At 40.1% G+C, this 15,000-nt stretch overlaps 1 protein-coding gene across 1 annotated transcript in view; it reads right to left on the reverse strand.

Annotated features, from left to right (window-relative positions):
- The window catches only part of LOC138003519 (uncharacterized), a 37,985-nt gene that overhangs the window by 14,509 nt on the left and 8,476 nt on the right, over window positions 1-15,000 (reverse strand). Inside the window, exons 9-15 of the mRNA XM_068849625.1 lie at window positions 14,200-14,367; window positions 12,070-12,180; window positions 11,114-11,230; window positions 8,420-8,510; window positions 7,351-7,731; window positions 6,614-6,697; window positions 553-933 (exon numbers count right to left, since the gene is read on the reverse strand). Coding sequence (XP_068705726.1) covers window positions 553-933; window positions 6,614-6,697; window positions 7,351-7,731; window positions 8,420-8,510; window positions 11,114-11,230; window positions 12,070-12,180; window positions 14,200-14,367 — 1,333 coding nt within the window. The remainder of the gene's footprint in view (window positions 1-552; window positions 934-6,613; window positions 6,698-7,350; window positions 7,732-8,419; window positions 8,511-11,113; window positions 11,231-12,069; window positions 12,181-14,199; window positions 14,368-15,000) is intronic.

Consider the following 15,000-nt stretch of genomic DNA (forward strand, 5'->3'; position numbering starts at 1 on the left):
AATGAAGAAAAAACAATTCTGATGTCTACATCTTTGCAATAAACGTCTAACAAGTGTTTTACTTTTTTGCGTGTGAAAGTAGAGAAATCACCCACAAATGGCAGTTTGAAGTATCGAATACTTGTATCACTTCAATATATCACAAGAGCACTTACACTGGGCTTTTTACAAATTTCCGCGTGCAGCGCGTGCTCAATAAAGATCTTACTCGATTCATGCAGAGTCTTCTTTCTCGAAAACACCAAAAGAATGGCTCTGCTAGTAGGGTGCAGAAAGTGTAGCACAGTAAATAAATTGAGTCGTCGTGAATTTCCCTTTTTTAAGCCTGGATTTTTCTCAGTAGTTACTTTCAAACCGTGATGTGATGATCTTGAACCCTTCAATTATGTTACACAAGCGCAACAATGAACTAACTAAAAATTAAAGAGAAGAGTGTCGATTAGCATAGAAAAAGACTGCTCTGGTTGTGTGTCTTTTATATGGAACGGTATTGCTAATTGCTGTGTATATCGTAGAAACTTGATTGTGATAGACGTGTGAAAAATTACATACCCGAGTAAGTTCCAAGGTTCAACTGGTATTTGGCCCTCTCGTTGGTCACTGCAAACATATCATAGGCAGCATAGGCAGTTTTGCCTTTTGTGTCTTGCAAATCAACACGAAGCGTATTCTTCACCAGTTTGGTCAGACGATAGATCTTGTCCAGTCCCAGCCAAAACTCGCCATTTAGGTTACCAAAGCCTTGTTTGTAGTCAGACCAGCCGCGGTAAAAGTCAACCGATCCGTCCAGTCTCTTTTGGAACACTGTCCACCCCCCACCAGCTGTTGTCTGGTCACAAAACACATCAAAGGCCCCTGAACCATCAGGATCAATTGTATAAACACCACTGCTCCTTTCACCAGATTTGTACAGCTCAGCACAGTTCCTCCTGACTGTTTGAATAATTAACATGGCATTGAAAATTCTATTAAAACTGTAAGAAAAAGAAATATCTTCTTGTGGACTGAAATGGGCCGAAAATGGGGAAGACAAATGGTTCTTTACGTGTGACTGACAATTAAGCTCGAGCCTGCGAAAAAAAAAAACTTTTTAGGCAACGTTTTAGGAGTGGGAGCCGAAACGTTTCTCACGACTGCCCTTCTCTTGCGCATGGTCGCGATTTCCTCCTCTTGCTTTACTTTCTGCGGTAATGAATAGTTCTCGGCGACTAACGCCCGGTGACTAATTAAGTCATCACTAATTTTACGGTTTTTTCGCGCATTAACGTTTGCTTAAATGCAATACAGCGCATTTTTGAGGGACAGCTGATTTTCGATCCCGGCAAGCTTACCCATACCTTTAACAGTGTTGTTAGCGCCTTTCAGTGTGTCGATATCACTTTGTATTTGAGTTAGTTGCTTTTTCATTTCTTTCAGCATAGCTTCGACCTTTTTTATTTGATGATCCAGCGTAAAAGCAAATGTTGTTACAATGCTGAGTAGCGGCAGCAGTATTTTCCGACAAAGCAACGGGTTGGTTGACGAACAACACAAACTCAAAGCAAAATACAGTGATAAAAAAAGACATCTCGACAACTGATCGAAGTTCGACCCACAACCAACTTAATAGCAGAGTTGGCAATGATTGAAGATGAATAGATCAAGTAGCGTCATTAGTAGCAGGAAGGTTTGTGTAGGGAAGCGGCTGACATTACGCGAGTTTATATGTATTTAAATGGTTTCTTTGTGTTGATGAGATGCGACTGAAATCATCCGTTTGAACATAAGGAAATATTTACTTAACGTGAAACAGTAATTAACTTTCCACAATATTCGATCCGACCTCTCTTGCTCTTTTTCACGACTTTCTGGTCAAAATACCTTAGGAAGACCATTCTTTGATCCGCAGTGACGCACTTCAAAAGATAATCTAGCAATTCTTTGTTAATTAAAGGAGACTTTTCACTTTGCTTAATTTGTCACTAATTAAATGTCACTACCCTTACAGGGGGTCGGACAGGGGTACCCAACGACCGAATGTCTTAATATTTGTCAGAATTCTCTAAAATGTTTCTACAATGCTTTAAAGGGACACTGTCACGGGCTGACATACGCAGTAGCATTCACTCTCTCCGAGACTTGTCACGCTCGACCGCCATTATGGAAATATCGGTAAGTTGAAGAATTCTGCTTTTTTTTTTGCATTAAATCAAGTTTATATAAAGCAAATGGTATCTTTATCTAAAGCAAATTCCCCTGTCTTCGACCTTTCGTTTCCGCCCTGAGTTGATGCTTTTACCGCCATGTCCGGATCTCCGCTAGACGCCATTTTGAATTTGTGATTGCTAGTAACTTGAAAAAGTCAGGCTGACTTTTTCAAGTTTCGATCAGCTACACGAGCATGCGCAGACCGTGACTGTGTCCCTTTAAAAGCTCGTTTAGTGAGTTTGTAGCTTCCCTACAAAATACTTATCTGTTCGGATGTTCTGGAGAACTTCAGGTCTGTAGAAATTTCTAGGTGGCCTTTTTGCCTCGTGATCAGGGATGGAGACCGTAAGCGCGGGGTCCACGCAACCCCATGTGTTTTAGAAAAAATTGCGCCACCCCTTACGTCATAAGCACGCGCGGATACGCGCAAATTTTCGTGGACGTGTGTCAACTTGATGACGTCACATTGCCCGCATTGCAAGGAAAGTGTTCTTATGACAAGGTAAGAAATAAAAAGACGAACGGCCAGTTTATGGAGACAGTGTTTGAAAGCACTGATACACGAGGCAACAACGCTATGAACGAAGATACTATTTTCCGGCAAAGCAACTAAAACAATGTTGGAGGATTTTCGTGACACAAATGCCGGAAAACCATTGCAGGTATGTCTCCTGCTTACTTTTGCTAATTGTTTACATTTTCGCCGGGTTGTTTGCAGCAATAAACACAGTATAGGTATCGTTAGTGAACTGATCTCAGATACGACAATTACTTTTATCGCTTTTCTGTATGGACAGACGGGGAAACTTAATCTGCCGGCGCACATTCTAGCGAGGAACAACGAGTTGAGACCTCTCGAGACTCTTGCCGTTAATATTCAGAACAACAAAGCTGAGATTCGTCTCGAAGTAGTAGGAAGCAGCGGGAAGCCATGGTTGGTAGCTGTAAAAAAGGAAAAGGCATCCCTTTGTGACTATGTACCGTGTGACGACGGGAGGTTGGTTGTGAATGCTAGTGGTGGATACCAGTTGTTTGTTTATAAATTTGATCTCGTAGAAAGTGGAACTATTGAAATTAAGCAGCCGGAGCAATTGAGGCATTTGGTGAAGGAAGTCGTCGAGAATTGTCCATGTGTTGGAGTGGATTGTGAGATAGTTAAATGAGGTTGGTTATAATTACATGTACGTCTGCAAAATTAAACGAACGTCCACGGCACTTCCCTGGCGCCGGTTATTTTCACGAATTTGCACTCGATTGGTTAAAAATCGATGACACTCCCGTTGCAAGCGCAGTTGAATATCAGTGAAAGTGTCGATCATGTCCCCGTGTACAAATTAGGCTTGCTAAAACCACAGGGAGGCTCTAAGCTAGTCCAGAAGACGTAAAGAAAAGACAGTCCTCGTCTTCAAAGGTGCCATTATTTTACCTGGTATCCGGACGTTTTGCCCAGAAGACGATTTGCTTACAAAGTGATTCACCCACATTAACGACGTTTCGCCCACACTTAAGATGATTCGCCCACACATTCTCTGAAGGAACGATATCTATCGAAATACTCTCGGTTTTCACGTGATGTCATCAATCCTTTTGAGATTTTAGTTTAGTTACTTACTAGAACAGCTGAAGACTTATCATTTCACAAATGTTCAGTTTGATAGGGTTTTTCGTCTTGTGATAAAGCAAGGTTTAATTTCTAAGCTTTTGCGTGACACGATGTTAAAATGGCGGCCGAGATGTTAGGTGAACGTGGCCAAACGATTACAACATCATGCAACATCCAAAATGTTGCACGAAAATTTGGACCGTTTTCAAATTTGATCCAAGATCATCCAACATGTTGCAATATATCACAACATATCGCAACAGAATGGCCAGACGTATGCAACATGTTGTAACTAACGATGTTGCAAGATGTTGCGTTGAAATGTTGCGTGCGTTTGGCCAGGCCTTTAAGGTAATTCCTTAGCATTGCATTGCGCCTCCCCACTGCGCACGATTTTTTGCGTCATTAGCGGGCGCACATGAGCACGTGCGCGTACAAAACGCAAGAGATTTCCCTCAAACTAAGCCCGATAGCGAAATAAATCCTCCTTTTCTCCCAAACGAGCACGGTGACTCCCGATTTTTTCACGTATTTGCTAAGAACAATCTAATAAAGAACATATTTGAAGAAGAAGAAAAGTTTGATAGTAGAACATGATTTTTTTTGGAAAACAGTTCCGTACTGGGTGTATTTTGGCCAAGGCGAGGACTTCAAGCTAACCACGGAACTGTCCCAAAAAGTGCACTATTCCTACAACCAGGCAATAAAAAACGGCGTAAATGAAGCATTACTACTTATGTGAATAAAAGAAGCTTTATTTTCAAAGTAAAATTTTTTATCTTTCAAATAACCAAGACTTAATTCTGTATAAAGGTGATTCGTATTTTTAACGCGCAGTCAGTAAAAATACCCCATTTTAAGAGCCTGCTGACGCGAAAACAAGCTCGGTGACCCCATTTCTTTATTGCATTTTTTTAATGTTCATATCATGAATGTTAATTATGCCAAGTTTCCAATAAAAGTTTGATAGTAGAACAATTTCAAGGGAATCACCTTAAGCTGCAAAATGTTCGCGTGACAATAACAAACTTTAAAACATAACAGGAGCGCGCGCGCATACGAAGAAGATGAAACTAAAGCGACATAATAATAAAAACCGACAATAATAAGTGTAAAGGGAAAAAAAACAAATAACGACGACAGCAACAAAAACAAGTGAAAGAGCGTTCGCGTGCTACAAAAACAAGTGAAAGAGCGTTCGCGTGCTATATATATATATATATATATATATATATATATATATATATATGACTTTACACAAGTTTAGGTTTCACGAGTAACCATCGTTTAATGCTACAGAACTGTTTCGTATGGTCATCATCAGGCAATTTTAACCCCAGCTGAAACACGATAAGTAACTACCGTTTTCTGGTGACACGATTCTGGCTGTAAAAGAAGTCGCTGTCGTTGAGGCCATCTGGTCTCAACGTTTGAAATCTGTATGCCCATTCTCCTTCTTTTACAGCCAGTTTATCATTAGTGTGAACGTTATCGATAATCTGGACGCGAACGCTCTTTCACTTGTTTTTGTTTGGTTTTTTTTTCCCTTACAGTTTGTCGGTTTTTATTATTGTGTCACTTTAGCTTCATCTTTTTCAAATGCGCGAGCGCGTGCTATGTTTTTTTTTTTACATTTTGCAGCTTGAGTAGCGTGTAGTTAACGTTCTTGTGTAACGGTTTCTAATCATCCTGAAGAAGGCCGTTTTGTGCGGCCGAAATATAGGTGTAAACTAAAGTTGTGCCATCTCTTGAATTGTGGTCTATTTCTTATTTATTGCTTGGAGAAAACATCAACATAACATTTTACGCTTGTGGGACTTTATAAGTTATATATAAGTTATATATATATATACAAGTTATACATATATGTAAGTTATATAGGAATCTTTTCTTCGTAAGATGTGTGGGCGAAACGTCTTGCTTGTGAGCGACTGTAATTCTCTTACCTCACCCCAAATAGCCGCAGAAAACAATTGTATAACGTGCGGGAATCGAGGAAACAATTGTCCAAAATGGTGCGAAAATACAGAAAGAAATTCTTGGTATTACTGTCCGGTTCACACAGTGTTGAATTGGAAATGCTGGTGACAAGAGTGTCCAGCACCCTCAACGGAAGGGAGGAATTCGAAAAAGTGTTTAACAGACGCCGAAAGTTTCAAACCGGGCACGGGAACTTTATTGCGAGAGATATGGCATAGAGATAAGGATCATTTTCTGAAGGATCAAGGGGAAAATGGTAAGTTTGAGAAATAAAACTGAGATGATCATATTTGTCACCCTTTATCAGTTGATACGTGATACAGTAACAACAGTATCTATCAATCAAATGCTTTAAAGTGCTACTACGACCAAAAATCAATTCTACTTTTTCTTTGTATTTCAAAACTATGTTAACTGAACACTAAGTGACCGAAGTTTTAAGCCTTCATTTCAAAAAGACACATGTGGTTGCAAACAAGAATGTACTGGCAGATGCAAATGTATCAAAGCTAATCTTCCTTGTAAAGGGTTATGTCAGTGTTCAGGATAATTCAGCAATAATTAACATTAACCTGATCTGAATAGAATGTGTTCCAAATTCCGTGTTTCCAGCCAGTTTTCAAAGTTTTCTTGATAGCTGGGAACCTCAGACGAGGTAATCTCGCTATCCACAATCGTCAGACCTTAAGGGATTTATAGTGGTTCAAAATCGGTAAAATTCCCATACATTCACTATAATTTAAGCTGTGTTCCCCCCACCCCTACCCTAACCAATATGACGTCTGAAACCGTGGCAAAATCTATTTTAGTTAAAATTTTAAACTTCATACTACTAGTACATACCCGAGCAATTGAAAGATCCCTCAGTATTATTGCAGGTCGCATACTCTGGACAGTCGTGGGAAAACCCTTGGCACTCGTCGTAATCTAAATTAGAGAAAAGAAATATAATCAACGACTATGCAGCGTTCCCAAATAAATAACCATTACTGGCATACCTCAAGGGCCGTACTATTATTTACAGGCGCCGAATTTTTGTTTAGCTTCGCGCACTAAGAGTAATATTGATTTTCAACATTTTCAAAAATATTGAGATGTTATGAAAAGAAAACAAATTAACTCCACCTCTTCTGAAGATGCGCACGTAAATAGTTAGCGCTTTGAAATACCTCACTTTCGCTAAACCTTCAGAGACTTGTTCCAACTAGTTTTAGTTCTCTTTCCCTTACACCACAGTCGCTCAATCAAACCCGATCTCGTCGGATAAATAAGTAAACCTGGATATTGACTTTTTTAGCGCATTTGAAGCTGGTTTACCATGTTCAACGCTTCTCCAAGACCCACCATGTTGGAAGCGAATAACTGGAGTCAGTCTATTGCTGGAAATTTTTAACGTGAACTTCGGCACGAGCATGAAAACTACATAGTGATTGGCTTACTCCGAGAGCGGAATGCAGTTTGCTTCGATCTAGCCTCGTGGGGACGAGGGGTGTTCAGTTAAGCCTTCGCCTGGGAGGTGCTGAAGGAGAGACTATGCTTTGGCTAACTCTCAGCCGTATCACTTCATGCTAACTTCGTACCTTTCTTACAGCTGTACGTATGGCAGCTTGAACAGTTGACATCATTCCACTTGAATTTGTGAGCCGGAAGTGAGCCAAGGGTGTGCACACAATCCTCATTACGGAAGTTATTGGGTTGATTCGTTGCCCAGTAATGGAAGTCAAATCGAGTTCCATCACTCCAAACGAACGTTCCTTCACTCTTTATGTCAGACAAACCAAGCCAACCATTTTCTCCGTTGTGTAAGTTTTGCAGAAAGACATTTTCTTCTTGGCTGTGAACACTGGAGAGGTTGGCTCCTAATGCGGCACACCTGCTCTGGCCATTGTTCCAGGAATCACAGGATGATACTTTTTGGTAGCAATATCCTTTAAAATAGATCCAGTTATCAGGGCAGATGTCTGGAAAAAAAAAAAGATACGTCCAGATTTGACAGGTTAATCTATAAGTTCCTTTTTTTGCGATGAAACACCGTTTAATTTTTGCATTTTAAAAAGAAGTTTCTCCATTTGTTTATTGCTTAACGAGAAGGATCGAATGGACAGTAATCGAGTGAAGACCTTTTTCTCACTCGAAAAAAATGTCAAGAACAAAACTAAGTCGTGATCGCTTGATTTTGTCCGCAAAGGGTATAAAAATTTACTTCTAAAGAGGAACTGAGATGTTGCTGCGTGCTCTGTCTAGAACAGGCACAACTTAACCCATTAGGTACCTTCGACAGTTAAAGGGGCTATGTCAAGAAATTTAGCCAAATTCAGAGACTGAAAACTGACAACCAAATCAAGCGAAACATAAAAATAATTACTTAAAACAATGAAGGGAGGTTTAAATAAAACAGCAAATACAAAAGGAGGCAGGGATGGGCAAAATTGAAGAAGATTAAAATGGATTTTGATTTGGGTTTTTTAAAACTGTTCAGCCTAACAGTTTTTTAAAGGTTTTGTCACGAAGCTTTGGTTTGTGCTTTTTAAAAGTAATTTCTGAGTTAACGTTAAGTTGTATAGTGAGAAGGGACGCGTAAATGGTACAACAACACAAAATGAACTGCACTACCGTGACACAGCGTGACTCTTCTAAGATCTTATTTACCTGCTAACACTGCGTACGACACTGTTAGTGGGTCAAACCGCTGAACAAATAGCTCTTTGACGCAGATTCTGAATCTTGCGTTGCTGATGAACTTAAGGGAAAAACAAGAACAATGACCAAAAGTGACTTAAAGTGCAAAAGGCAATGCATACAACATCACAGCCTCGTTTTCAATACATTTCCATTTGCTTTGGCGTGCCCTGGATGCGAAGATATGATTTCAACATTCTTCTAATACACGAAGGACTCTTTCACCCTTTCCCCAACCCCCCGCACCGCTCAATAAAGAAGGGGGTATGGAACGAGAATGGCTAAATTCACTTCAAATATAACAAGTTATAAAGGATAATCCGATAGTTAGTTGGCCCAAGGTTCTTTTTTGTCTTACTCTGAGTAACAAATAACCTGCGAGAGCATCCGGTTTTTTCGACTATAGTTTCACCCGCCGAGAAAAACCGTCTGCGAAACCTAGCCGAGAAAAAATTTCCGTGACGTCAGCTCTTAGTGATTCACCTTGCATATTCAAAGAAGCAAAGCGCGAGTTTTTGCGTGGATTTCACGCAACGCGTTGGAAAGTATGAAGGGAGATGAGTTGAGAAAAGTGAGCGAAGTCGTCGGGTTTGAAAGACTCAACAAGCATCAAGAGGCTTGAATCAAATGTTTTCGAGAGTCTTCCAACTGGTTTCGAAACGTCTGTAATATTTCGTGTATTCTTATGTGGAACAAACTCGTGAAAAGAATATTGTCATCGTTGTGTTGCCGTTGGTTAACCTGTTGAAAGACGACGTCAGCCGCTTAACATCCCTCGGAATAAGCGCAGTATCACTCTGATAAAAAAAAAACGATCAGTTGAAAAAGGACGTTAAGCCCTGGTCAAACAATCTAAGAAAATACTTTTTGTTTCGACAGCCAATGGGGCTCTAGATCTGCTTGGCACATTAATGACAATAAGTGACATCAAAGATATCTTCCCTATTATTGGATGCAAATGTTGAGATAGTGGCAAAACACTGTCCAACTTTGCTTGACGAAACATTCAAGTTCAAGTTGGCGCTAACACTGAGACGAAAACAACTCGTAGCGTTTGTGCTACTGGAGCTGTTTGAGGACGGAAATGATGGATTAATTCAAACTAGGAAAAACCAAAAAATGGTTAAGAGAACTTGTAGAAAAGAGTATGTTCACTGCAAGGTAAATTAGCCTTTAGAAGATGATGAGAATGAGCACGGATCAATTTGCTGAAATTTTAAACGCTATTGAACTGGACAGTGAGCGATAGTCATTTAGGAGACTGAAACTGTCCCAAAGATATGGCCTTGCTTCATGCTTGCTGATCAAGGTTTCTGCCTGTTGAGTTCATAAACTTCCACGATGTCCCCTTGATCCTCGTCTGCAATGTTTGTTGCAAATAAAGATAGTTATTCGTGGTTGGCTAGCAGCGCGAACGTCAATCGATTCAGGACACGACTTTGTTGGAAGAGCGGCAAAACACTGCAACATTTGTTGCGTCGAGCAGATTGTTGATCACAATGTTTGATAAAAGCAAACTCCATCCAACACTTGATGGAACAAAAGATGTAGGACGAACATCATCCAACATGGGTGGCCAAACGGTCGAACAATGTTGGATCGAGCAAAGTTGGAGCGTTGAATCCAACTTTGTTCGATAGTTTGGCCAGGGCTTTAGCATCGGCAATTTTCTAAGGCACGTGTTGTTTGCGATTGGTATTAAAATTATGCGTGTTTGCACGTTGGCATGTAGCGTTTACATCCTATCCTTCGCTGAGTGTTCTTTACCTTAATACGGCAAAAAACACGGCAAAAAACTAGAGTGGCTGTTTTATCCACTTCAGCTGGGACAATCGATTGTTCTTGCTGGCTCGGTTTCGCAGACAGTTTTTCTCAACGGGTGAAACTAGAGCCAAAACAACCGGATGCTCTCGCACGATAACTAACAAACAAAAAAACAATACAAATATCAAGAGCCAAAATATGGTGTGCAACTATTGCTGTTAATGGTGTTAGGTGAAAGTGGGAAAGATAATAAACTTGTTGCTACGCAACGGGGAGAGGCCAACTGAAAAATCAAAGTCCAAGACAGGAGCGTACGACCCTGTTTCTTTTTCAATGAAACGTGCAGTTTGGGAGAGGCACTAGTTTCGTGCGGGCGGTGATGATGCAAGGGTAATGTTCAAAAGATAGCTTGTCATGGCTAAATAATAGACCCCTTTTCTGAGGTTTCGCGCCTGGGCTTAAAATACTAAGAAATCTTGAATTTCAACCGTAGTGAGCTATTACGGGTTATCTTTGATAGGGTGTGTCCCTTATTTTGATCAATTGTAGGCAACCAAAAGTGCTTTTTTCCCTGCTCTCTCTTTGTGTGCATTTCTGGACATAAGTGTCTCTCTACCTCTGTAAACTCACGCGCATTTTAAATCTATAGCGCTTAATCTATAGGTATGTCCCTTATTTTGAGCAATTGTAGGCAACCCAAAGTGCTTTTTTCCCTACTCTCTCTTTGTGTGCATTTCTGGACATAAGTGTCTCTCTACCTCTGGAAACTCACGTGCATTTTAAATCTATAGCGCTTAATCTATAGGTATGTCCCTTATTTTGAGCAATTGTTAGCAACCCAAAGATCTTTTTTTTCTACTCTCTCTACCCTGGAAACCCACACGCATTTTAAATCTCTACCTCAATCCAGCTGACAATTCCGTTGCAATCTGGCGATGTATTCTCTCCTCCGCTAGAATGCTTGGCTGTTAGTATGACTGTTGGGTGGTTATTGTATGTCCGCGTAAAATTCACGTCCTTTAAATCACAAAAGAAATCATCTTTGTCAACAGGTCGTCTTTACTTAATTCTCTCTCTATCTCTCATGGCGAGTCAATTGCAAAGTGCAGAGTCTTTCTGGCGAAAATAAAACAAACAAGTTTATCTCCACTAAACGGGATCAAAGACTAAAACCCAGTACCACCGCAATCACTTTGCAGTCGAACTAAAAAATCAGATCACGTTAGCTTGTAGATCTTTACCACATTTATAATTAAAGAGTTTCGCTTTCGACAAGGGTTACGCAGCAAAAATCCATTGAAATTCAAGGACTGTGGGTTTGTTATCGATGCTTGGTACCATGGAAACGTGTTTGGGTAGGTCTCTTTTCAGTTTTCGGATACTTTTAAACAAAGAAGAGGAATGTTCTGGTCTTGTAGTTGTTAGGCATACAGGCCTCCGAGAGATTATATTTGAACTAACACAAAAGCGGCCACGTTACATCCAAATAGAATGGCTTGGAAGATGGTCATTTTGAATTGTACTGCCGCTGTACAACCGTAATCATGAAGTCCACTCAAGATGCGAATTTTCTTAACGTTTCTGTATATAGTGATTACTATTTTCCTAAAAAACTACGTGTTTAGGGATGACGATATACAAATGAAGTCATGTTTATTGCTGCAAGAGAACTTGTACTGTTATCAGGAGGTCCTGATAACACTGCACACTGGGAAATGTGATAAATGTTCCGTTGACAAGTGAGATTTGGACACTAATAAATGTAATCTGCAAAGAAATGGGCACATGGAAATGGGATTGGTAACCCCTTGCCCTCTTCTGGGCATTTTTTTTTTATCATTGTTACGTTTTCACACCTGGCAAAAAGCGAAATTGTTACTCTTGGATGGTAATATCCCATTTGGAAAGCCGACATTATTATGCTCTGTAAATAACGGTCTGTGTATGGTCTCGAACGCCAACCAATTCTGAGGAGAAGAACAAACAAAGAAAGAATTAACTCAGTTTTTGCTCGAATTTACTCCCATTACCTGTCGGAATGCAAAGAACGCATGGCTTGTATTAAGAGACACTCTCCCTCTTTGGATTTTCTCGTTTATCTATCACACGTATATGGTTTTTTTTCTTTTTTGTTTATCACATACGGGGCAAAAATTACTGAATTCTGATTGGCTAAGACGAAAGGCATTTTTTTCTTAATCACCAGGGTACTTTCGGTAATCAAGAGATCCTGTTTGGTTAGCAGTTACTTATCCAGAGCAAGGGAAGTTACAAAAGAATCTTCTTCCAGATTAAAGTACTTCTTTGTCCTCATATAAAATAAATTTTAAGCGCTATTTCTGTTGATAGCAACGATTTATTGAATTGAGCTTTAACCAAATGGGAGCGTGTTGATTGTCATTTGTGGCGGCACTGAACGGGCTTCCCTCGATAATTTTGCCCTTAATGTGATAAAAATGTAATCGCAATGTGCCCTCTTGCAATTAAAGATTATTTTCACTTGTATTTCAAACGTTTTCTAAATTGCCCTCGTCGCTTCGTGATTTCTGGTAATGTTGTGAAAACTTTGAAAATACGTGTGAAATTAATCCTCAATTGCTCTCGGGCCCGTGCGATGACCTATACAAATTTCGGAAAAGTAGTGAAGGGTGTTAAGAGTGAGTAGACATTTCGAAACCACATTAAAAAAAGGCAACAATTTTACTGATCTGAGTAAGACTTAACTATGATATTGGAATAGCATAAAAATGGAGTATTTATAGCTTCTATTATTTTCACCAAAGATAGTTCGAGAATCATCTATCAGGCAAACGTCCCGTAAAATTTTCGGTGAAAAAGGGACGACTACGTAATGATCCGTGATGTAAAGTTCGTCATCAGACCTGTCATGACTGATAGAACTTCCGGCGAGGCAAAAAAGCCACCTAGAAATTTCTACAGACCCGAAGTGCCCCTAGAACCTCCTTCCTAGCAGAGGTCTATTTTCTTTTGCGTTTGCAGCGTTGACGAGTACGTGAAAAGCGACCCCTGCCATGAGTCGAAACTCACTGTGTTGAGCATGCGTGGCGGTTACTTAGCGACCGAATCCTCACGTGATACTTCATGTTGTGTGGGCTCACTTAACAACAGAGTGATAACTGCAAAGGAATGCGTGGAACACAGCGGGCTCAAGTCACAGTCAGCAAACATGTCACGGGAATGCAGTTTGAAGAATACCGTACAAGGTTCTGTACGTTGGACCAGAGTGAGATTTGACACATGGCAGAGGACTCTTCAGCCCAGCGAACGCAAAAAGAGAAGAGACCTCTGCTAGCAGGGAAACCTAGAACATCCGAACAAATAAATACTTTGTATATAGGGCAGCTACAAACTCACTAAACGAGCTTCAGTAAAGCTTTGTGGAAACCATTTTAGGTAATTCTGACAAGTTTTAAGACATTCAATCGTTGGGTGCCCTTGAACATATTCTACTCAAAGTCCCTTCGAAGTCAATCTACCCACCAGCTTGTGTCCTGCAACAGCTGGCTCCATTGAGCGTTACTAGGAAAGGACAGCTAGCGGTTTTCATGACTTTGAAAACAGTGAAAAACGCGAACGTTTTCGTGATACTGATAAAACAGGCCATTTCCGAGTTCACGTCTTCCTCCTCTTCAAAGCGAATCTAAATGCGAAGTTTTTGTAATCATAAATAGTTCTACTTTTCATATGAATGACATCTAATTTACATAAGAAAAACTTCGCACTTAGACTCGCTTTGAAGAGGAGGCAGACATGAACTCGGAAAAGGCCTATTGTAACCATAAAAATCTCTGAAATGTCGTTAAGTTTGTTGCTGTTGTTATTGTTGTTGTTATTGTTTGTCTTGTGTGGAACAAGTACGAAAAGCTAAAACAGGAACATATTTCGCCATGTGCAACAAAACAACAACATCGTTATAACCCGGGACAGCTTATCACTAAATCACAAAATAAATATGCACTGCTCACCACAGAAATATCGTCGTGAACTCCTGCAAAGTTCTGCAGTTCTCGGATACAAATCTTAAAAGAACGTGCAGATACGTCTTCTAACCAGACACTGCCTGCATCATGCTTCAGGCTTGATCTATAGTGCTCGGCTGTTACGAAGACAGTTGGTTGTGAAGAGAATTTCCCCTGATATATAATATCAAAATTAAAGGAAACATGTAAACCACACATGCCCATATGCTTATTAGACAACGCAATTTGTGAGAAACATTGTTTAAAAAAAATTGCTATCCAGAGGCGGATCCAGACCAAGAGCTAAGGAAGGATGGGGGTGGGGAGGGGGGGGGGGGGGGGTTGCTGTCTGCAAAACGTGCAATACATTTTAATGGGGCTTTAATTTTTAACATCCAAAAAGTAATGGGTGGGGCCCTGACCCTACGGGCCCATCCCTTGGATCCGCTATTGCTAAGAATAGACTAAATCGGCTACTAAACTCAAATTCCCAGGGGTAAAGATGTTTTGTATATTGTAGCATTCATATTTAAATACCTGGAACAACCGTTGTATTTCCAAAGGGTTTGACTTGGGTACAACATTGAGTTAGCCGATTTGGTCTATTGGTTGGGTGTGATAGCATACGGAGTTGAAAAAGTTATATGGCTTATACTTCATTTCCAAAATCAAAGAACCCAAAGGCTTTTATAGAATGTGCTAGCATAATTTTTGACATAATTTGAGGAAACTAGCATAATTTTTGCTGATTTTTAACAAGTGGCATCGTGCTAGCATAATCAGTATATATTGATAAGCCTCAGACCA

Source organism: Montipora foliosa, chromosome 5 (assembly GCF_036669935.1).
Source record: "Montipora foliosa isolate CH-2021 chromosome 5, ASM3666993v2, whole genome shotgun sequence".
NCBI lineage: Eukaryota > Metazoa > Cnidaria > Anthozoa > Scleractinia > Acroporidae > Montipora > Montipora foliosa.